Source organism: Acomys russatus, chromosome 24 (genome assembly GCF_903995435.1).
Source record: "Acomys russatus chromosome 24, mAcoRus1.1, whole genome shotgun sequence".
NCBI lineage: Eukaryota > Metazoa > Chordata > Mammalia > Rodentia > Muridae > Acomys > Acomys russatus.
In genome coordinates, this window is record NC_067160.1 from 30,806,868 (window position 1) to 30,830,148 (window position 23,281).

General features: G+C 37.1%; 1 protein-coding gene across 2 annotated transcripts in view; it reads right to left on the reverse strand.

The window, feature by feature from the left end:
- Positions 1-23,281, reverse strand: part of Galnt13 (polypeptide N-acetylgalactosaminyltransferase 13) — a 447,668-nt gene that overhangs the window by 307,893 nt on the left and 116,494 nt on the right. For both annotated transcript variants that reach the window (XM_051166208.1, XM_051166210.1), the window contains exon 2: positions 11,671-11,839. In XM_051166208.1, coding sequence (XP_051022165.1) covers positions 11,671-11,839 — 169 coding nt within the window. The remainder of the gene's footprint in view (positions 1-11,670; positions 11,840-23,281) is intronic.

The following is a 23,281-nucleotide window of genomic DNA, read 5'->3' on the forward strand; positions in this document are numbered from 1 at the left end:
ATGAGATAGCAAACAAAACTTGAATGTTAAGCTTCAAGCAGCAGGAAGGAACTAGCATAATTTAAAAAGATTAAAAAATACTGTTAGATGATTAACAGTTCCTAATTTCAAAGCTTAGCACAATACTACACTAATCAAACCAAGGTAACTCGGGTCATAAAGGTAGACTATCAACTACATCAACTAGAGTAAAACATAGATTATTTCCATAAACTTTAGTACACAAGTTTTTCACAAGGGAGAGGTCAAGACTATATACAGGGAAAAGACAGTCTTAGAGAGCTGAGGATACAAGGCACATACCTAAACACAGGAAAAGGCAATACACAGCAAACCTATAGCCAACATCAAACTAAATGGAGAGAAATTTAAATCAGTTCCACAGGGAGACCATAAAGGCCTGTGAGTTGAGTCACAGGAGGATTTGTACAAATGGATGCTCCAGTCAAGGACAATGCATGTAGAGAACCCAGACCCTTTCTCAGATGTAGCCAATGAACTGTGGATTTTCCTCATGGGGGTAGGGAGCCCACTGCTGTTGAACCTCTGATATACACTTGGGGCCCAATACTTGGTCACTACTCCTTGGCAAGATGGCCCAATGGGAACACAGTAGAAGGGGATACAGACTACCCTGATGATAGGCTGCTTGTGGAGGTCTAGGGGAGGGGAATAAGCAGAAGAGGGAGGGAGAGAGGCAAAGGAAATTAAGAGGAAGGGGAGAACAATGAGGACATAAAGTGAATAAATTATAATAAAGAAAATATACACTTAAAAAATCTGGAAGGACGAGGGGGTTGCTACAGAGACTGATGCACCAACAAAGGACCATACATGGTGAGGACCTAGACACTCAGCTCAGTTGTAGGACCTAGCCAGCACAGTCTCCTTGTGAGTCCCCCAACATGGGGTGTAGGGACTTCTTCTGACATGGACTCTGGTCCTTCAATATGGATCACTTCCCCCTGGCCAGGTGGACTTGCCAGACCACAGAGGAAGAGGATACAGATAGTACAGATGAGACTTGACAAGCTGAAATCAGATAATAGGAGAGGAGCCCCGCGCCCTTGCTGAGTGTTAGGGGAGGGAGGGAGAGGGTAGGAGGGTGGGATCAGGAGATGATGAGGGAGGAGACTACAATCAGGATGTAAAAAAGTTAAAACCACAGAACAAACAGGTAGTTTATATTACTAATCCTACTACACGGGAATAGCTCTGAGTCAGGCTGAGTCATGAATGTCTATGCATAGTCAATGCTTCTTATTGGTTACAGAATACATGTATCTTAGGACTAGATGCCATTCCCCCTATGGCATGAATGAAGATTTAAAGATGTCTTTCTTCTACTCATGCAAAGAGCAAAGAACTAGCCTTAATTGCTATGTGCACCTTGCACACCTCATATACTTATAAATTTAGGACGGTATAGTTCTTGTGAGAAACTATGTTTTCAGAACAAAAGAACCTGGCTTTGAAACTGTTTCAGACATGACAGAACTCATTCCTCTCAGCATGCTGGACGCTGACATCCTACATCCTTCATGTTCAAGCACCAAGTGCTTCAATTGCTGCTCTCTATCAGAACAGGACAGCTTCAAGGAAAGCTGTACCAAATGGGTCCAGCATTTCAGACTGTCACACCCAGGACTCTTATTCAGCCTGGAAGTTCTCAACATTTTGAAACTGGACCACAAATGATATTCTTGCCTTGTTTAACCATTTTTTTTCTCCAATTTTATTTGGGCATCTACCAAGACATTTTTTGTCCCAAACCAGGTAGAGAAACCCTAAGAGAACAACACCCATTTCCCTTAAGGAGTATTAGGTAGGTTTTTGGTTGCTTTCTTAGGCTTTAGATATTGATTTTCATGGGGAATTGATTATAAGTTTCTGTTGGTCTTACGTAGAGAGAACACAAGGTTGGACTCAAGGATGCCCCTCTTTTCCTTTATCATTCTTTCTTGGATTTGGGGATGGGGGCTGAAAAGGGAGAAGGGAGAATGTGGAGGTGTATGGGGAAGATACAACAAAGAGTGGATTATATTACACCCACACCACTCAAGTAGAATACAAGGTTTACCTCCAATACCTTGAAAGTGCTACAGCGGGCTGTTTAGGATAAGTAAGTTAGACAACTTGTCAATTTATCAAATCAAATCATGGTTATTTCAATTACTAGTCTATCTCACAAGAATATACAACCTACATGTAACAGATAGGTATGATTCTATAGACAGATAAGGGAAAATAGTTAGATAAGGTCTTCAAAAACCCTAAAGAATATGGCATTTAAAGATGTTTATACTGTGTTAATGAATTTTTAACAAGACAGGCTAACTCCTGGCAGCACCCAGCCTACCTCAAAGATGATGATGAGCATCAATGAACCTCCTCATGGAGATGCCTTCAAATATGACAAGCCAGCCACTGGGCAAAACATCCTCGTTTTGACCACTGACAGAATTCTGCCTAAAACTTGGCAAGATTGGATGCAGACAGAGTTGATGCTCCAACTCTGCCAAGACCGGGTAAGCAAGTCCTCAATAGCTTCTGCCTCACAAATATGTTTGTCAGATATACCGGGCCAGAAGTCTGAAAATGATGCTCCGACATTTTAAAGAGCTATGTGTGGCTGTTCTGGCAGCAAACTGTCTCTGTAATTTTTATTTTTTTATTAAATTTGGAAGCTGCTAATGCTCACTACCTATTTACTCAGGTGTTTAAATTTACTCCTTCTCAAGTCTCTGATAGGGTTGAAGACCAAATAGTTGAGTGTCACAATTAAGCCTAGTTGTTTAGGGGTTAAGATGCTTTTAGATCTAGATAGGTGTTTTAAAGTTCATAGAGATGACATGCAATAGAGATTGAGTTACACTCAGAATTTTAGACTTACTGAGATAGGAAAATATTTTCTTCAAGGCTGACAAATGCAAACAACCAAAACACTATGAGTGTAACATGAATGTAATTCCTGAATGTTCTGTGTTGCTGTATGTAGTTTATTTTATATAGGTGTAATAATATAAATGCATATGTTAAATAATTTAAAAATAATAAAAAATAAAAAAAGAAAGAAAAATGAAAGTAAAACACTATTGTGTGCTTAAGGAAGCTGGTACCCATGTAGACTGAAATGTAAAGTAGTACCACACTGTAAAGTTATGGTGCTTTTTCAGAAAAATGAAAATGAGAGTGTTGTGTACAACCAATTATTCCTCTAAGTTTATAGTAAAATAATTTAAAAATGGTTCTCAGTGGGTTATATATACTCCCATTTATATTAACAGGATTAAAAAAAACAAAAGATGGAAGTAATGTTTCCTACTATTGATGGATGAAAAACAAAATGTCATATTTAGATTTCACCTGTCTTTCTGTTCATCTATTTATTTACCTATCTATCTATCTATCTCTGGAATATGATTAAGACTTAAATATTTAGGAAATTCTGACAAGGGGCACGATATAGACACAAATTGAGGACATTATGAAAATTGAATGCCAGTCACATAAAGGTAAACATCTTGTGGTGTCAAATATTTGTGATACCTACAGTTATAAAATATGCAGAGATGGGAAGAAAAATAGAAGTGACTAAGAATGAGGAAAAGTGATTTTATCATTATTATTTTATTTTACTTTGACATAGAATCTTCTACAAACCATGCTGGAATGTATTTGGGAACTGAAGGCTCTTTTGAACTGTTGATCTGTATTCCACAAGCTCTCAAGTATCATAATGGTAGATGGGAGTGACCACACACAGTATTTTTTGTTTGTTTCAGTTATGCAAGATTACAAGAATTCTGAACACTGGCTGCTACACAACGTGAATATACCTATAGGGAGGCAAAATCTCTCCTCTAACAAAGGCCTTAAACTAAATGGACAAAAGGCACATCAGAAAATTTTTCACAGAAAAAAATATCAGTTATTTGTTGTTGCTAATAACTTAATCTTTACATGCATCAAAATTTTTATAGGAAGAAATAAGAATGTGACTAAATATACACCATGGCCTTACATACGTTTTTTAATTGTTTGACATGACTAGTGAGTCATCTTGGTCGTAGCTGCCATTTTGCCTACACAATCAATTTTTTGTGCACTTCAAAGCTTGTAGACTAGTGAGGTGATTAAGAGTGAGAGACGCATGGGAGAATAGCAAAATAAAAGGATACAGAGGGTCCTAGAAACCTACAAGTAGAACAATATGATAGGCAGATTTGGGCCCAGGGGTCCCACTCAAACTAAGGCACCAGCCAAGGACAATACAGGAGGTAAACTTTAAACCCCTTCCCAGATCTAGCCAATGGTCAGAACATTCTCCACAGTTGAGTGGAGAGTGTGATATGACTTTCTCAGGTACTCTGGTGCCTCACATTTGACCATGTCCCCTGGAGGGGGAGACCTGGTGGCACTCAGAGGAAGGACAGCAGGTAGCCAAGAAGAGACTTGATACCCTATGAGAATATACAGGGGGAGGTAATCCCCCTCAGGAACAGTCATAGGGGAGGGGAATAATGGGAAAATGGGGTGGGGGAGGAATGGGAGGATACAAGGGATGGGATAAACATTGAGATGTAACAAGAATAAATTAATAAAAAATAAAAAAAAGAGTGTGAGTGAAGCTCTCTCTCAATACTCTACTCCCTCTACTCCCCCTTACTCCTCTCTGTACTCTCTCCACTCTCTCTTCTTCTCACTCTTCCTGTGTCTCTGTCTCTCTCTGGAGTACCCCTATCCCTTTCCTTCTCCCCTATGCTCATTTAATAAAGTCTTCTATAACATAAAAAAAAAAAAAAGACTGTGAGTGATTCATTAGCTGATGAAGCATAAAATCCTTCTTGTCTGATGTTTCCTACAGAATTTTTGAGAAAGCCAAAGTGTAATCCAACTGACCACAGCCCACCTTTGCACAATTTAACTTGGTTCTCTCTGATCTCTGAAGGTATGAAACCCATCTCTTGCTGGTGCTGATCAAATGGCTCTGTCTCTTACTACTCAAAAAAGTGAGCTTTGTGTAATCCTGATTTGAGTTGCTGTTTCTGTTCTCATAATACTTTCTACTTTTGCAATTTGATACGCATATGGAAACCAGTGCTGAGGTTTCCTTGAATAGCATTCTAACAATAAATGACAAATAGTGAAATGACAAAGAAAAGGGGGCTTGGGTGTTACAGGAGAGGGAAATAGTAATTTAAAATTTTTAAAAGAAGGAATTTAATGAAAGGCAGAATTTATTCAGTATCATTTACTTTACACAGACTACCATGGAATTATATCCATTTCTGCTGTTCAAACTGTTTGCTTCTTGATTGAGTGAGAGGCAAACTATGAAAGGGTACATGTGAAATGTATACACTATGTTCGGGTGAATGGATGGGAGCAATGGACTTTACCTGAGCCTATTTTTACGTCACTTATGCTCAGGAGAAATGCATCTTAGCCATAATGTTGAATCTTTGGAGAGAAAACATCTGACACTCCTTTAAACTCACTACTACTGAACTGGAACTAAAGAACACATGAACTAATTTTATGTTTCAGATTTTTTATAATAGTCATTAAAAATTAACAGCAAGTAAAAATCTGGCTTCTACATGGTGGCAGTGGAAAGGCAGTTAAGAGCAGTGACGTGATGTGGCATGCTATGTAACTACAGTGGTACTAAAATGTGCTACCCACACATGCATAAGCAGGTGTATACTACTCTTTAATTTGAAAAAATCAATTTTAAGGTTATAGAATTACTATCACCAAGGTAACACACAAAGAGAGTTAGAGCACGGAGAAGGAAAGGATGAGCTAATAAGTTGAGTAATGAAATTAATTCCACACATGAGCACATATGCCACAATGTTAGAGCAGTCATTAGTATCTTCACAGGAAAAAAATGCACCAGCATATGAGAGCTATAGTAATTCTCAAATTAAAAAGAAAAGATGTGGAAGAGAGATCAGAAATCCAATTAATATTCTCATTTTCTATTTTTCCTTTGTGCAATCACTGCTACATTTATCATATTTTAATTGGTGGGAATGGCAATCTGTGTGAATACACAGGCACTCCTAAGATTGAACACAGAGAGATATAGACTATGGCTTCTTTCTATTTTAGGTAGTGAATAAACTCTTTATCCTTTGAGAACAACTTACCCAAAATTTGTATGCAATGGTTCTTGTTCAGCTAACGCCAGTCTCCTAGATTTTTTTCTCTTTTTCAGCTTGCAAGCGTGCATACATAAGAAGGAGTTATTTGGTCTAGGATATAAATAATTGAAATAAATTCCTTATTTCCTGATTTTACCCACGAACTATATTTAAATGCCAGCTACACTATAACCTTCAAGTAGCTCTATACCAAGACATAAGAGTGCTGCTAATGTCTGCATTTAAGAAAATGCAAAGAGCTTTGTTATTTTGTTTCAATTGCTCAAAGCTTTTTAATAAATATTCACTTGATAATAACTGTTAACTTCTTACTCAAAAATAATTAGAAACAGTAGAAAAAGAAGTTGATAATGTAAAAGTTTACTTGAATCCAAAACAGTAGCTAGAGGGCATAAAATAATTCCACGGAGTGACAGTACAATATAGAGACTTGAAAATATTTTACATATGTATATCCTTAAGAACTTAAGGCAACTGTATTCATCAGTTTTTCCAATTATAACTCATCACACAAATTATCATAATTAGTTTTATACAACTAATTTCTCATTGCTCAGCAAGCACAGTCTTATTGTTTAGTTGCTCCAAAGGCTGCCTATGTTAATAAACAACACGATTTGCTGGTTGGCTGAGTGACTGATCAGTTAGTCTAAGCAGGGAAACGAATCTGTGGCTTAGGAAAATAACGAGTTTCTAAGAAGCAGAAGTGAGGCATGGAGTCAGGTCTTAAAACTGGATGATTCTGCTGAGCAGTTAAAGAATTTACTCTTCTCCTTCTGTTATTTTTGTGAATGGTAGAACGAAATCATGCTTGCAGAACACAACTGCCATAAGAGTTACATTGTTTTCTCTACGTCCAGAAAAATTAATGACATATGATGAATTGTCTTAATAAGCAAAAGTTGTTGTTTTCTGGTTCTTATGCAAAAACAATTTCAAACACTTGTTTCAGAAATAATGAAATAATACACTTACTTATTTTCATTTTGTTTAATGTGTATAAAGCATTCGGTCATTCTATGGATTAAAAATATGGTATAACATATATGTGCTTCAAGGTATATGCAACTTGCTCAAAACATACATATTAAAGAGCTTCCCTTCTCTAGTGTCTACTTTTTCTCACTTTCACTTGTTGTAATTACATGGAATTGGTGGAGAAAATAATGTACTTAATATCACTTAATAGTTTTCTTTATCCACCCCACTTCTTCAAATATTAATAAAAATAGATTAAAAATGAACAAAATGACCTCTATTTACTCTAATAGAAAAGTGTTTAATTACTAAGCTTCTGAAATATAAATAGTATATATTCGTGTCAGTTTAAACACTTTCAACAGTCTAAGTAAGGACTTTAGGATCTTTTTCTGTTTTACTGTGTCTCTCCTCTCTCTCTCTCTCTCTCTCTCTCTCTCTCTCTCTCTCTCTCTCTCTCTCTCTCTCTCTCTCTCTCTCTCTCTCTCGTGTGTGTGTGTGTGTGTGAAGTATGGTGAAAGAAAAAGAAGAAGGTGGGGACAACTGCTGGTAATTCTATTTAAATTTTATGTACATATGAGAAGAATCTCATAGATGTATTTAAAACAGTATTTAATTGCATTGCAAATACAGAAATACTGTAGTTTTAGTGATAACTATTATTTTATCTGAATATAATTTAGATTAATATAAAATATGGGTAATATACTGACAAATTAAATATATTAGTTAATATAATATAAACATTTGAATTTCCTCAGGATGAGAATTTAGATTTGATGTGTCATGTTTCATCAAAGGTATCTCCTTATTCCTGAAACCAGAAAATTTATTGAAATTATATCTATGAATAAATCTTTTAAAGTATATTTGTGTGATGCTTATGTTGGGCAGCAAGTCTGTTCTTGTGTGTGCATGTCAATACATGTGTGAGCATATCTGTCTGCAGCCTCCCATCTTGCGTTTTGAGAAAGGGTCTCCCAACAGGACTTGGGTCTCTGTAGTAAGGATAGGTTTGTGAGTCTATGGAGCCTCTACTATAGGGAATTTGCCTATCTTCCCTGTCCAAAACTGGACAGAACAAGCATGCAGTGACTGCAGCCTCTTTAGATAGATCCTGGGGATGGTACTCTAGTCTTCATACTTTTAAGGCAAGTACTTTATTGACTGGGATCTCTCCACGCTCTTCATCTGTACATATATTTTAGATTGATATTCAAGTTAAATGTTGTTAGAATTTTTAGATAATTTTGATCATTTATTCTAAATACTCTATTGTAATAGAATAGAAAGATGAAGGAATTTACTACCCAGATCATTTCTAAGTAGTAACTCAAGTTCTTCATAGACACAACTGAAGGTCTTTCCCCAAATTATTTACATAGATAGATTTCACACAAATGCATGAGTAATCATTTATCATTCATTGAGTAATTATTAATTTGTTATTAGTATGGGTGATCTAATGTCCATTTGCCAGCTTCTGTTGTTCCATTCTTTATTTTTGAGGAGCTAAAGAATGCTTCTAGAAGCTGGAAATAACCTTGATATTTCTCAACTGAAGAAGAGATAAAGAAAATGTGGTAATTTGCAGAATGGAATACTACACAGCTACTCAAAACAAAGACTCATGAAATTTGCAGTCAAGTGCTCAGAACTAGTAAGATCATCCCGAGCAAGGTAACCCAGACCCAGAAAGACAGTCATGGCATGGGCATAGCACACCTGTCTTCTAAGAGGCCGCATCTAGCAGCTAATGGAAGCAGATGCAGAAACCCACAGCCAAACAGCAGGTCAAGATTGGGAAGTTCTGTGGAAGAGTGGAAGGAAGGACATAGAGAGCTAGAGGGGTCAAGGACACCACAAGAAGACCTACAGACGCAACTAACTTGGTCCCATGGGCGCTCACAGAGACAGAACAACCAACCAAAGAGTATGCATGAGTTTGGGCCCAGACCGCTAACACTTCTGTACCAGAAGTGCAGTGTGGTCCACATGTGGGTCCCCTAACAATGGAAGTAGGTGTTGTCTCTGAATCTGCTGCCCGCCACTGAAGCCCTTTACCATAGCTGGGCTGCCATGCCAGGGCCAAGTGGGAGAGGATGTCCTTAGTCTTCCTGCAATTTCATGTGTCAGTGTGGGCTGATACCCCTTAGGGTCCTTCCTTTCTTTGAGAAAAAAGGAGAGAAAAAAATGGTGACAGGAGGTTTTAGGGTGAGAATGGGAGGATAAGAGGGAGTGAGGTGGTATCAGGCTTTAAAAAGATTAAATAAATAAATAAATAAATAAATATTGAGATGAGAATGCTCGTAGAGCTTCAAGCATGTGATAAAAGCATTCTATTGCTAAAATATATCCCAATCCCTATATCTTTATTATGATATATCCATATAAAAATTTAACTTTGACTAATGAAATCTAAAACACATTTTCTAGGTAAAAAGAATACAAAGTTACTTCTCAACTTGTGGATAGAAGTTGGGATACTTGATTTGTGGAAAGAATTCAAATTTAATTGTTCCCCAGTAATGGTACATTGAGTCATCCAAGAATCCATGAGGTGATCCCCAAGAAATTTCACATACAATGTCTAGGATCTTCTGAAAATACCTCATCTCTGCTACTGATGGCACACAATGTGAGGTAATAAAACATCAAAACTGAAATTTATGTATTCACTAATGTCATTTCATTGACTATTCCTTAACTCTCCAGATTGTATGTAATAATAACTGCATATACATGGTGGTTTATGTGCTTTTCTGTAGATAATTTAAGCTTTTCATTTATACATGTTGAATCATTCAACAGTTTAGATATCTTCAAGTATTTATTGCTCAGAAACTTCTTAAATGTAGATTTTGCTGATTTTTTTTGTTTGTTGTTTTTTCCTTTTACCCACGAAGCATGTCTATCCTCTCCTCCTGCCAATTATAGACCTGCTGCAAAATTCAGTTTATTTTATGACAGCTACAAGTAACTATTTTAAAAGTTGGAAGCAAAGATCCAGCCTCTAACATCCAAAAGTATAACATTTACACATTTTCGTATCATGGCTTATAAAACAAATAATACTGCAATCCCATGACACATGACAAATGGCATCTAAAGTGCAAAAATCTATTTTTAAAATTATTCACATATGTCTTTAAAATGCAAATGTCTAAATACATATAAACAAATGAAGCCCATAGATGTACATACCGTCTATTTTGATATTTATAATTCAAACATTTAAGACTCAATGTCTATTTTCTGAGCAACAAAAGTGTACTTGCCAAGTGATTACTTGTGCCCTTCTTCCTGCCTCAGAGTGCTTTGGGAATACTGTATCCTCATGGTGTCCAAGTGTGTCTAGAACTTTCTAGGTAGATCAAGGCTTTTTTCAAACCTGAGATCTTCCTGATATGCCATCTTACTATAGTGCCAAGCCAAGTTTATGATTTTCTTAGAGACATTCCAGAACAAATAGAGTAATATGAGGAGCCATTCACTTATTCACCAAATGAATCTTGTAATAATCACCAATCCTAGAAACCTAGGAAGGCTTAGGTTTTAGTCAAACAATTCAAAAACAAAAAGAATACATCAATAGTTAATATAATGTTATTATCACCATATATTAATGAAACAGTATATTATTAGTGACAAACATTACTTGCATTAGTAATGTTTTATGTAAAGAATATTATTGTGTAGCTAAAAAAAGACCACTATCCATCTACATTGAAGTTTGAACTTCAACGTATTTGAAACTTTGACAACCTTCTAAAATCTCAGAATATATTTTTTGTGATTGTCAAGAGTGTTTTACAAGGACTATAGGGTGAGAAAACTAGCACTAAATATTCAGATTTTTATTACATTTACTTGAAATACATTTACCTATCTAGAGCATCTTAGGTCAATCACATAAATGATGAATGTTTCAACATATTGTTTCAGAAAGTATTACTTCTAAGTGAATACAGCTTCTTTGTTGATAACTGAGCACACAATTAAAGTTAGCAATATAAATTGCTAAAGCCTATAATGAATATTTTGCATAGTATGGGGAATGAAATGCAGGGCCCTGATAATACTAGGCAAGTATTTCACCACTAGCTATAACTGTGCCCATTAATAAAAACTTTAAAGGGTCAAAAAGTATACAATAAATTGGCTAATCCATGCTGCTAATATAATTTCCCCAAATGAAGTTTATGATTCTAAGATGGCTTATATGCAAATGACTATTGCAATATCATGGTTGGTATTCAGAAAGATACAGTGAAATTAAGATGATCATAGAGATTAAAAGCTTAATACGTCTTTGAAATCTTCAATGCCTTTTGAAGTATGTGTTTGGCTTTATCTGAAAAGAAAATATCGTATATTTCTCAGCACATATAACTCAAGTTTGTTAGGACAGTTCATAAGCAGCAAAACCAGGCTGGTATAAAATTCATATAGTCAGAGTATAAATTGTAAAAGATGGAGTTTAAGGACACTCAAGGTTCCATGGTTCATGCACTCTTACCCTTCTAGTCTCACATCTGGCAGACTTCGGTTAAGGGCAATCAAGTCACTGGCCATGAGGTTAAACTGATTGATTTTAAACAACTCCTTCATCTTCTCTTGGTCATCTTTTGGAATCAGCACAGCCTTCCCCATTTCTCCAGGACCTTCTTGATTTCTTGAAATAACAGCTGTAAAGAGACACAGGTACAAACATACAGACAGATAATGAACAGACTAAGCATATATCCTAAATAAAATTCTGTTGTGCATCATTTATTTTTAATAATATAATATGCTAATCTACACTTTATAAATTATGTTAAGCAAAGAAACTATGCAATGTTGCATGTATAAACATAGTATATGATCTAATTGGTTATTAAAATATTTAATAATGAAGGAACATAAAGAAATGACACTAGAAGACTTTTGTCAAATTTGCAACATATTTACCAGAGACAAGTGAAGCTGAGGGCTAAGTAAATCAAAATGCCTTTTGAAAATATACCTGGTCAAAGTGTTCTGAAATTGTTCAAAAGGAATTTCACAATGGTTAAATATGATTTTAAATATCAAGATACCTAAGTGTTTCATACTTGAAAGCTCTAGATAAATATCAGGGCTTGACAATTCATTGATAGAACTTAAAATTTAATATGCACACAAATGTTCCTGCCATTTCTTCAGAGTAATTAATATATTAAACTGCTTTCCTGCACTAAAATAATGTTTCAATGTATATATACTTACACATACCTAGTATATAAATGCTAGATTCATGGATATAATAGGACATGTTCAGACAACAATAAAGGGAGAGTCTAGATGATGTTGCAACACCTTTAAGACACTGCTCAACATTGATATTACACTAAGTTGAAGTGGACTCTGCCATGGAAGCAGGAGGCCTAATTGAAGATTTCCTCTCTCCCTCCTCTTCTCCAAATCCAATCCCCTACAATCACCCCATTCTTTGTATGATGACCTGCTGTAGCCTCACACCCAATTACCCATTTTAAATGGATTGATGAGAAGTTCTCCTCCAAAACTCATTGCTACAACTCATTATTGTATCCCTGGGTACTGAAAGACCACTCCAACCAGGGAAACAGGTAGCTTACCGCCATACTTCACCTCTCCTTACTATAAATCCAACCACCAAGTCTTACCCCAACACTATAAAGACCAATTCTGCTCCGCCTCTTCTCCATCATCATATCCACTGGGCCAGGCAGATCCTCTATACCAACCTTCCTCCCAACTCACACTGTTCTTCCACCCTCAACTCCAACAGTCATGCCCTGTGATACCACCAGCTAACCTTGCCAGAGAAACAAGACCAAGGAAGCAAGAGTTTCGCATCTTAGATTTCCCTTCTCTCCTCCAAGTCCAATCACCCAAGCCCACACCCAGCCCTGAAGCAAATTACTTGTTGTGGCTTCTCCTCACTCCTTGCCTCCATTACTAAGGGACTAAGTAGATCCTGGTTAAACACATTTTCTTCCAACCTGTGAACTCCTTACCCGCTCCCACCCCCAGCCCATCCACTTTCATAAATGTCAGCCCTTAATACCTAGAAATTAATTTTACCTAGGACTGCTAGTAGCCACACCTTGCAAGATGCCAGAAGAATTATTTACTAGAAAACACATAGCCACCACCTATTCCTAAGAATCAAGAAGGGAACAGGAAAAAAAAATGAAAAAGAAAAAAGAAAGATAGAGAAAGAAAAACACAGCCAAGCAACAAAGGCAGACTAGATATCAGCACCTAGAATTACAATCACTCCAAACATGCTAGCATATAAATATACTCAATAACAACAAGGACACAGTAGATAAATAAAGCAAAATCCTTTAAATAGCCTTTATGAATATGACAGAGGTGCTTAAAAGGAAATGAGTAAATGTCTTAAAGAGAAATCTATGAAAACACATCCAACGGAATGAAAGAAATACAACAATTCAAAATCTGAAAGGAGAAATAGAATCAATTAAAAAATAATTTTTGGAAAATCTGGAAATGAAAAATTTAGGAACACAAACATCAACATGACCTCCTGTGGGAGTACAGTCCATGGACATCAACATGGCCTTCTGTGGTAACATGGGCCAAAGACATTTGCAAGCCCCCTGACTCAGCAAGCCCAGAGAAACCAACATGGTCCTCCATGACAGCATAGACCTGGTACCTTAATGTGGCCTCAGGCAGTAGCTTATGCCACCGCCCCAAGCAAAACTGACTACAGACATCAACATAGCCTCCAGAAGTAGCACAGACCACAGCCAAACACCTGCCCTCCAGTGGTAGCAGGAGTCACAGTCACACACAAGGACTTTGGCAGCAGCACAGACCATAGACCTCAGGCAGCAACAGGGACCAGAGAGGCAGCATAGACCGTGGACACCAGCACCAACCACAGACACCAGCATCTCCTTGGACTCTAGCAAGGATCACTGATACCAACATGGCCTACAGGAAAGCATGGACCGTAGAGGTCTTTTGAGAAGTCCCAAACCAAATAATGAACCATCCTCCATATTGGATATCATCCTATTGCTCAGGGTCAGATAGACAGTGCAGCTGGGCAGCATGTTCGCAGCCAGAGCCTGCGCAAGCTTCAGGATGCTGCATACCACCCTGCTGACCCTACCTGTGATGCTATTCTGTCCACTGTAGCCTTCTCCCACCTGCCACTCTTGTTGCATCTCTAATTCCACCTCTTTCTACCTCCCACGAGCCACTCCATTTCCTCCATCTTTCCCACCTCTCCATCCTGAATCAGTTTGCCAAAGTGACATTACAAACTGCAGTGTTCACACAGTGTGTATGTATGTGTGTACATATATGTGTGTGTGTGTATACAGACACACACACACATATATACAAGTTTCCCCCCAAACAGTTTTGCATATAAATACTCATTACAACAAATCATTGATCTGGTTTAAGGGTGCTGGCTTCAGAAGCACCATAAATGCTGGACCATCACTGAGACTCAAGTCAAATATCTTGCTGTTTCCCAGAGTTAAGGTGATCTTGCAACTAGGCACTGTGTTCAGAAGTAAAGGCTGTCCAACTTCCAGGCCACCTCACACATCACTGAGCAAGACCGATGTGCTTGCAACCTTCAGGCAATGCAGCAGCTGTAGGCAGTGGTATCTCTGTGCAGCAAGGCAGCCCTATTCAGTACCGCCATGTCATTTGTCCAGTGTGGTGATGTTTGTCCATGTTGCTGCCCTACTCTTCACTGCAGTCTCTATTTTCACTACTCTCTGCCCTGCACAGTCCAACAACATGTTTCCTTCCTGTTTTTAAAAACCACCTTTAAAAAAACATCTTCCCATCAGACCTGCTTGTTTTAGTTGTTCTAGAGGTACTACAGGCTCTGCATGCCCGTTCTTGCAGCAGGGCAGGAACGGCTTGATTTTGGGTTTCACTTCCATGGCCTTTCCATGATGACTGCAGGGCTGACAGCCAAGGGCAGAAAGAAGCATTGGTTTGGCAGAGGTGTTACTCATTTGTGCGTCAAGCCCCACTTGGTCATTGTCGCTTGTCACCTACAGCCTGGTGCAGGATACCTGAGGCCCTCCAGAGTTATTTAATTTCATTTCACTTTATTATTTCTAATTGGTATTATGTAGTCCAGATTGGTCTCAAATTTCTTTTGCATTTTAAAAGGACTTCAACTTCTCATCTTCTTGGCTACACCTCCTGAGCACTGGGATTACAGACATGCACCAGTTTTATGCAGTGCTGGGAATTGAAACCAGGGACTTGTTTCTGCTAGATAAGGCAAATCTAGATTAACACCTTATTACAATGTTTTTGTAGGGAAGAAAAACCAACTTTTATCCTCTTGGGTTATACATACAGCCAAGGAATTTAACAAATGTGACATACTAACAAGGGAAAAGCATATGCATCTCTTTATATAAGTACACTAAAGTATTTGGAAGTGAAATGAAGATACATAGACAGGCTTCTCCACCGCTCTAGGGCTGCTGTGGGAATAGAGCAGAAGAAAACAGCTTGGATAGGGAGTAAATCGTCAGGCAGTGACTAGGAAACACATGGAGAATCTTAGCAAACTCAAGAGTTTATCTGCACAGATTTGCTAGCATTGACTCTGTGTTTCTAGTTGATGACAGAGATGTTATTTTCTTCTTAGTACAGTGGGATATTACATTCTGAAAGGCCATTTTATGACCTCTTTTATTATGTAAGAGTTATAATTAGGGATCTAAGAGTGCCCCCTGCACGTGCTGTTTCTTAAGTGCCCACAGGTCAAAATAATCAATATATGAAACTGGTAAATTTTGAGGAGACATATTCTGGATGCCAGCACTCCCTATAACTATGACAAAATCCATTACATTTTAAAGAAGAATGTCATGGTCAATGCAATTTTTTCATGGTTAAATAATGGATGAATTTGAAATTTTTCTGTGTGGGGGAAACAAGAGCTCAGAATTAAGTTAAAGCGTACATTTGTTTCTGTAACATCTTCAGAGAAATGATATCATTTTAGCAATATATAGTTAAAATTTTTGTGATCTTAATAGTAAGTGGATCATGTGATACTGTTTGAAATCACTAAAATTAAAATAATTGTAACAGTATCCTTAGTCCTAGAACACATGCGGTCATTTTCCTTAGTCATATAAGTGTCTTAGTGTCTGATATAACAGCCTATTATTTACCAGATTTTCTATCTCCTCTACAAAGGTAAATGCATTTTTCTTAATCAAAGCTAATGAATGTATTTGACATTTCAAGAATGCTTAGTATGTGTCTGAGCATAACAAATGGTGTTTCTCACCTTCCTAAAGAAAGAAAAGAAGAATTGAAGTAATTATAGTGTGGATTCAGCCTTTTTCTTTTTCTGGCTTATACCTGGAGGAATGTACCTTGCTATTGAGGGGAAAATAAAGTAAAAACCAACTCATTCTTTAAATAGAATAAATAGGAGGTGGGAAAGAATAAGCAATTTGACTATGTGGTTTCTCTCTGACATACTATACTTTTAAATAGTAACTGTTAGGTTTTATTACCTATTGATTCGTTTCTTCTCTATAGCATAAGACTACCCACGTACCACAAAATACATTTTTACACAACCAAATTAAAAAAGTCAAAATGAATTGTCATAAAATATTCATCCTTTCCATCCCCACTAACAGGCACCTCCATCAGCATGTCAGTGCATCAGCTTTGGAGAAAAGGCAGCTAAAGCTACTCTCAGTCATGGGTGAACATGTGGATAGAAGTGCCTGGTAGCAAGACTAGCTTAGATTACAAAGAGCAATTAACAAGTGCCTTATACATTATGTCTTTCTCATCATATAGGACCTCCTCAATTCAACATGAAATAATTTTATAAATGTTGTAGAATTATAAATGCAGACTTTATAAGCATTTTCATTTTCTATAACACAGAATCTAGTATTAAGATATGAAGAATATTGATTTTAATCTTCAAATTTTCTTTTCTTTTCAAAGAAGCAGATTTTATTTTTAGATATAGAAAGAATGGGAAAGTAAACTGAACAGGAAGGCAATGATCCTTTATACAGACAAGGAAAGAAAAAATAACAGGTTTTGCTTTAAAAGATTGCATTTTAAACACTACCTAAGACCAGAAGGTAGAGTGTGTCTCTTTCATTTTTATATTTGTAAGATAAGTTATTTTTTATTGTATTGTATTATAATTTACTCATATTACATCCCTATTGTAATCCCATCCTCTTAAATGCCTATTCCCTTCCCTTAAACTTCTGACGTCCTCCTGCCCCACCATCTGACCACAGCCTATCAGGTCTCATCTGGATGGCCTGCATCCTCCTCCTCTCAGAGCAAAGGAATGCAGGCTAATCTTCAATTTTTTTTCATAAAGGACCAACAAAATATAAACAAATTAACCTAGCAGGATATCAAAATAATTACTGCATATCAATGTCATTATTTGCACTTGTACCTTGCACTATGAAGATATTTTTATTTTGTTCAGAATTATACCATGAATGGTGATTGTTTACAAAAAGAGAGATAGACCTTACTCCCAGAAGAAAGGATGAAGTGAAATGTATTAAATTCATTAGGGTAGTAGTTTTATTCTGTGAGAGAACTCATCAAACAGGATACATACTCAAAATATTAAACAAAAATAATAACATCATTATCCCATATGTCATGTTTCCTAAAACATAGTCTTTCATATTGGCATATCTATAATGGCATTGTGAAATCTACTCCTGTTGATTCCTGTGTCTTGCAAACACTCATTCTCTTTAACAGTGCAATCCTCCATTCACATCTCCCACTTACAATGTAAAAGTTAAGTTCAAACATTTGACTTTAGTCATTCTCATAATTGGCCTCCACAGGCTGTCACTAATAATTCAATGTTTCAATGACAATATTTAATCTTATCCTCCATAAATCTGTTTACAAAAGAATCAGAAAATGAGGACATCAAACCAGCTTTTGTGCCATATATCTGCCATCAAGTATCGTTTGTACTCAGAATTCCATTGGCCATGCTTATTTGTCATTCTAAAGGACATGAATTTATCAGGGGTGACTATGGTTAAATTGAAGTCAATTAATATATCCTTCTTTTGCCCTATGTTTCTAAGATGCAATACTTAGCTTTATATATTTTATTACATTTAATATTTTTATTTAAGATCTGAGACTGACACCGCAATGTATGAGATGTTTGTACGATGAAGGCTTTGATATGAAGGACAACCAAGGTACGTCTGACTTTCTTCTCATCCTGACCCCACTATTTTACTCCTCATTGTCTCCAAATCACACACAAAAAAATATGTTTTCTCTGAAAACCCACCATCCATTTACAGACGACACACTATTGAAGAATAACTAAGTACAAAATATACTAGAAGACCCCTTATCACACTTCCAGCTCTTAGTTTTTCATAGTTCTTTGTGTAGGGTTGATGCCTTGTGGACTTTTCTCTGCTCATTTCTGCATGTCCTCTGTGCCATCCTCGTTCAGCACACCTTTAGGTAATCATGTGTGTGAGACTTTACGGGTGCAGCATCTTATAGAAAACTTCTTCACAGGAAATTATTTGTAAACCAATGTTCAAACAATCAGAAGACGGACATAGACAAGTAGCAAGAGTCTTGCATTGTTTTTAGAAAATACTAATACCTCATATGAGCAGAAAATTCTAGTTTTTCCAGTCACAATCATCCTTACAAAGCATTCCACATTTCCATTAATGTCACACCATGGCACAATAAGAGGCTGTTTGGCACATGTTACGATCACAAATGTTTCCTGGAAACCATTGGCCCAACTCTTAAGTGTTCACTAATGTAATAAAATAATGATGAAATATGAAATCATTTCTTTCTGCATTAAGAATGATCATCTTCACTCAATATCTTTAATCTTCTAATGGTCATAGCAACAGCTTTAATTTCAGTTTAAGTTGGAAATCTTCTCATAACTCCATTTTTATGTACAGAGATAAAAACTATAGAAAAAACATAAGTCTTAAGTCATTTGTGAGGTAAAGTACCAATTTCGACCACAGATGTTTTGAGAAGCCTCTTTGATAAGGATATTTAAAGTAGAACAATGGCCAATCTAATAGATCTCTCTGTATAATAACTCTTTTATTAGGAACTATCTGTAAGATAGGCAGTGAGCAGCTTTGCTATTAAATACATTACCACAGATATGATTTATCTACTTAGCAAAAATGCTCCATTTCAGTGAAAAAAAAAAAACAGTACATTTTTGTTCTCCTTTAGCTGTGGAAGTAGATAGATTTGCTTAAATAAATTCTGAAAACATTTCCTTTATTATGAAGGTGAACAAACTGTCAGATTCTGCCTCACATTGACTAATGTTTGTCACAGATAAGTTAGGGCAAGTGACACTTAATGACTTTTTATAATTTCACACAGGAAATAAAATACGGTGGTCAAAGAGTTACTATTAAAAAGATGAATAAAATCATATTGAATCAAATGTGTGTATAAGAAGGATCACCTCAATTATGTAAACTATTTTCAACAGTAAAATCAAGGGACTTGGCTGAGGACAGTCACATTGAATGCTTATGTTTGGCTCTGGGGTCTGACTCTTCATCGCCTCAGGATTGTTCAATATTTTGCCTTGCTGACCCATCTATTCTCACGAATGCGCCCCATCCTGGGGGACCAGTGGTGCTGAAATATGAGTTCCATGATTTCCTTTATTTTTTCCTCACATCCTTGTGATGCCACCACAAAAGAAATAAAGCAAGGGTTAAAAAAAAGCCCATTTTTGAGCACATGTCCCTGTTGTGTGATGGAACATTTTCTGGGTATATTCCAAGGAGTGAAATAGCTGGGTCTTGAGGAAGCCCTATTCCCATTTTTTTCTGAGATAGCACCAGATAGATTTCCAAAGTGGTTGTACCAGTTTGCATTCCCACCATCAATGAAGGAGTGTTCTTCTCTCTCCACATCCTCGCCAGCATGTTTCAGCCATAAATGTCCCTCAGTTGAAGAATGGATAAAGAAATTGTGGTACATTTACACTATGGAATACGATTCAGCTATAAAAAACAAGGATATCCAGAAATTTGTGGACAAATGGAGAAAATTAGAAACTATCATACTGAGTGAGTTAACCCAGAAACAGAAAGAATCACATGGTATATACTCACTTATAATTGGACACTAGCCCAAAAAACATGTCCCATGAATGTCTTCACTTACCAGGAGATTGAGACAGATGTGAGGACATCCTACTGGGATTCTAGGTAAGAGAAATATAGGAGATGGGGAAATAGAAAAATTGAGAGAATCTTAGAAACCTACAAGAAGAACATCATAAGGAGTGGATCAGGGCCCAGGGGTGTCTGCTCAAACTATTGCACTAAGCAAGGACAATATAAGTGGTAAACACCGAACCCCTACTCTGATCTAGTCAATGGGCAGGACATCCTTCACAGTTATGTGGAGAGCAAAGACGAACTGACATGAGCTCTGGTGCCCCATATTTGACGACCTCCCCTTGGTGGGGAGCCCTGGTGGCACTCAAAGAAAGAATAGGCAGACTACCAAGATGACACTTGTTAGCCTGCAACCATAAAGAGGGGCAGGAGATCCCCCTTGGACATGGACCTAAAGGAGAGTAATAGGGTGGGGTAGGAGGGTAGGAGGAACAGAAAGATATTAGTGATGAGAGAACAATGAGTTGTAATCTGAATAAATTAATAAGAATAAAATTTTTTAAAAGCCCATTTTGTGATGTCCATCTATTCACTGGAACATGGTCAAACTCCCAGTGGCCTGACCCATAGAGGAAGCTGAGTCCTTCCCCCATCGCATCCTTGCCAGCAGTCATCAGCTTTGGAGAGCTACCCTTGGGCACACTTACCACAATTTTAAAAGTTCACCTCAATGGCTTCCTCTTAAGGGTGCTACTTTTGGGAGGTGGGTGGTTAGGATGAGGCTATCAAGAAGCCTTCTATGTCCCTCTGCCTCAAATGAGAGTCTGCAAGCATTGATGTAACTGCATGAGGGGTGTCCCTTATAGTGAGCCGGAACATGGATCCTGGGCTTCTACATCATTTCTGACAACAGTACAGACCATAAACATTCCTATTGCTGAAGCACAGGCCACTGAAGGTCCAAAGCTCCCTGTCTGTGTAGCACCTATGCTAAACCTACGCCCCAAACTTTGAAACTTCAATTGTGGATTTGAGAACCATGTTGGAATTATAAAATATTATGGGGATTTCTGAAGTTGGACTAAATTTTCTTGGTATTATAAGATGACCGTGAGCATAAGAAGACAACGAGTGAACGCTTCTTTAATAAAACTGGTGAATTTGGGTGTGCAATACACAAGTTTCGAGGGTAATAATTGGTTTTCAATTTAATGGGTCACAGAGATGGCAAACTCCTGAACTTGTATTCATGACTGTCCTGCTGTTACTGAGTGAAACCTGGAACAATGAGTCAGAATAAACCCTTTCTTCCTTGAGCTGCTTGTGTCTGCCTTACATCTTTTTCACAACAAGGAGATAAATGACTAATCCCTTCCTCTCTGCACTTTGCTTGCACCTGTGCACTCTCTTCTCAATGGTTAGCTGCTTTAGCTGCATCATTATTTTCCTAATGATGGGAGAGCTTCAGAAGACATTAGGGAACTGTAATGAATTCCCTACTTATATGACAAAGGCCAGTTAAATCACTGTAGCAACAAGCCATCATTATTTCTTTATGGTTAGGATTCCATCCTAAATCTAAAAATAGTTCCCTCATGCCTTCAAAATTTCTTATTTGGTCCTGTTATTTCATCAATTAAATTATATATGTATAGAGCTGTAAGGAATTATGATTATATCTTGATAAGTGCTTTAGGAATGTATCTCAAGCAAACTTAAGGAAATTAAGGGAAAGCTAATTTTTTAGTATTTACCTTTTCTACTTTGTAAATAGTTATATTCTTTCCTAGGGCCCTTGCTTCAGCTTTGAGAAATCATAAAAATAAAATGGTAATAATTTGTGTTGCTGCCTCTTTTAAACTGTATTTCACCAACCATGTTTCATTAGTTGTGGTTTGTACCACTCCACTCTAACGGTCACTTACTGGTGTTAGTATGGTTTTGGACTTCTTTATTACTCTTAGTAGCTCAATATTAAAAAAGGAGAGACACCAGGATAGGACTTCTTTGTTCTATAAAATGCATATGGTGTAACTATTAGATAAGCTTAGCTATCTTTCCTAGCAATCTCACTGTCCGGCTTCTTTGGGGTGTATTATTTAAGCTATTGCCTGTATGTGCATAATATAGTGTGAACTCGAGTGAACTGGAAACAAAACAAAAATAAATGAGGCAATGGAAATGCGGGATGCATAGGAAAGAGTCCATTTGATGATTTTGTCATAAATATCTATCAGAATTGGAATGCAGTCCTTGAAGTAAGGCTGAAATCATGAAGGAATAAAATAACAATAACACCAAGGCTAATCAATGTTTAGAAAGTTTTTAGTACAGACTTATAGAAAGTAGCTGTGAGATATCACTCCCACAACTCATTATTTCAGAAACAAAGTTCTACAAATTCATCAATTTAGATGTAATAAAAATCTTAATATCCTTCTATTTTGGTTTCCTTTTCCTGCTTTAATTTTCAAAAATATTTTTGAAAATATTTTTCAAAATTTCTTCCAAGAATTTCATATCTTCGAAGTAAACTGAGAGAAGTCGGCTACAGAGACACTGTATGGAGAAATGTAGCTTATTTAAACATATTATACATGAGAAATAGTTTCTGGTGTAAAAAGAAAGTACAAAGTTACTCTAACTGCTAAATTCAGAGGTAAGATATCAAATCACCACCTGTCTCCCACCCTTATGTGTACGTTTTGAGTATGTCAAGTGTCAATTGGTCATCTGTTTAAACCAGTTGCTTTTCTGGTATATACTGATTGTTATAAATCTTACTAGTAGGCAGCTACAGGCCTGCTGCGCCAAAGGCGTCCCTAGCCCTGGCCTCAGTTGGACCCCGACAGGAGGGAGCCGATGGGAGCTTGTGGCTGCAGATGCATACATGTCACAACCAACATGGCCTGCACCATCTGCCAAGCA